Below are 1955 nucleotides of genomic sequence, written 5' to 3'. Positions count from 1 at the left end.
CGGCATCCGGCTCCCTCCTGGACCTGGACATCCCGCTGGCAGTGGCCAAGGAGCGGGCGCACCAGAAGCGCACCAGCAAGCGGGCACCCCAGATGGACTGGAGCAAGAAAAATGAACTGTTCAGCAATCTGTGAAGACTCCAGGGTGGGGGGTGAGGGTCTTCTGGACCCCCCCTGGCCTCGCACCCACCTCTCCTGCATCCCCCTTGTCCCTGCCCCAGGCTCCCCGTGGGGACGTGGGACTGCTCACCACCACCCTGACCTGAGCGCTGGGGCTCGGTGACATCCCCACAGTGGGGTCCTGGGTGGTGGGTGTAGGCTAGAGAGAGCTGGGGGCTACCCCCTCTCTAGGGGACCCATCCCCGGGGTGCTCCTTCAGCCCTGCCTTGAAACCCTGCACACCCTGGTAGACACAAGCAGGGCTTGGGGGTGGGGGGATCAAGGATTTAGGGTGATGCCCAACACTTCTGAGTCCTGCTGTTCCCTGGTTCTTCCCAAACCCTATCTCCATTTGAGCCCTCCCCAAACTGCCCTTTAATTGCAAAACCTGAGGCTTTTAGTGACTTTTAGTAAACTCCACCTGCCTGCCACTGACCACAGTGATTCCTCCCTGGGGTGGGGTTGACCCCTGCTTGGCAAGCTCCGTCCACGATGACCCTGTCCCTTTGCCCTTCCAGCTGCAAGGAGGGACATGGGTGCCCAGCACGGCTGGGAGCCCCCAGCACCTTGCCCCTGGGGCTGTTTTGGGAGAGGAGAGGATGTCTGGAGCCAGCACAGCAAGCAATAATCATCTCCTTTGCTCCTGCTCCCTCCTGGAGACAGAGCTGATCAGGGTTTGAATCCGACACTGTTTAATTTAAAGGCTTCTCAATAGACTTTTTTTTCCAAAATAAGAGGTTTTTTTTCCAATCACACTGTTTATTTTTTTAAAAAAAGAAACTTTTGTGGGTATTCTTCCTGTGGATGTTTTGTTTCCATGTGTTGTGATCAGGTGTTGTTGTACTGTCGAGCTCAAGAGAAATTCTGTTTACTGGAATAAACCTTCCTGACTTCACGTGTCCGGTTTAAGGCTAAATCCTTCTGAAGGCCGAGGGGGTGTGGGGCTCCTCGGGGGCTCGCTGTCCCATGGGGGCTGGGGGACAGGCAGGTAAAGCTCTCTGTGGCAGGGGACACTGGTGGGACTGGTTTGGGTGCCCCTTGGCACCTGGTGGGGCCAGGCTGGGGGGTTGGGGAGGGACCCATCTGGTCCTGGTTAATGCCTCGGGGTGATTACAGGGCTCTAATCCCTCGGGGAGCGCAGGGGGGGGAGGGAGGGTGGGGATGCAAGGCTCTAATCTGTGTCTTCTGGTGTGGCTGGAGGGCAGCAGCTTTGCAGAGGCAGCCCAAACCTGCCACCAGCCCTTCTGTGGAGGGTTTGGGGTGAGTCTGAGCCCTGGGGTTTCATCCTCAGGCTGTGATACGCCCAGGGCTCCACCACCCTGCTTGCTTCCCAGGGCTGTTTTTAAGCAGTTTTAAGAGTGGTCACAGGCATCTGTGGCTCTGACAACCAAGTGACCAGGTGCCACCATGTCCATGGGGGACCTGCAGGCTGTCGCTACCCCTGGATGCTGGGGGACCCATTTCAATGTACCTCCTTTGAAGCCATGTCCTCTGTGGAGGTGAGCCCCTGTCCCCTCCTCTCCCACCCTCACCCCCTGGGGCAAGCAGTGTGTCCCTGCCTGGGCTGGGGTGCATGCCATGGGCTGGGGGCACCCGCTGGGTCCCAGGAGCAGCTTTTGCCTCTCTGCCCAGTCAGAGCAGCCTGGAGACTGGTTCCCTGTGGGAACCCAGGTTGAGTCCTGCTGAGACAGCCCCTGTCCCAGCCCAGGCTGTGGCTCCAGGACAGACCCAACTTTGTTTTGGGTTGCCAGGGCAAAGGCTTCCCCCAGGGGCTGTGGAGGCGGGGGGGGGGGGCAG

The 1955-nt window shown here is 59.1% G+C and overlaps 1 protein-coding gene across 1 annotated transcript in view; it reads left to right on the top strand.

Annotated features, from left to right (window-relative positions):
- The window catches only part of SLC9A3R1 (solute carrier family 9, subfamily A (NHE3, cation proton antiporter 3), member 3 regulator 1), a gene marked incomplete at its 5' end in the record, with an annotated part of 1695 nt that extends 1561 nt beyond the window's left edge, over nt 1-134 (top strand). The window contains one exon of the mRNA XM_008935471.1: nt 6-134. Within this exon, the coding sequence (XP_008933719.1) occupies nt 6-134 (129 nt within the window). The remainder of the gene's footprint in view (nt 1-5) is intronic.
- Nucleotides 135-1955: the final 1821 nt, after the last annotated feature.

The sequence above is a fragment of the Merops nubicus genome, unplaced genomic scaffold (assembly GCF_000691845.1).
Source record: "Merops nubicus isolate BGI_N331 unplaced genomic scaffold, ASM69184v1 scaffold37212, whole genome shotgun sequence".
NCBI classification, from domain to species: Eukaryota; Metazoa; Chordata; class Aves; order Coraciiformes; family Meropidae; genus Merops; species Merops nubicus.
The sequence above is the reverse complement of the archived record's forward strand: the minus strand, read 5'-3'. Positions and strand labels throughout refer to the sequence as shown.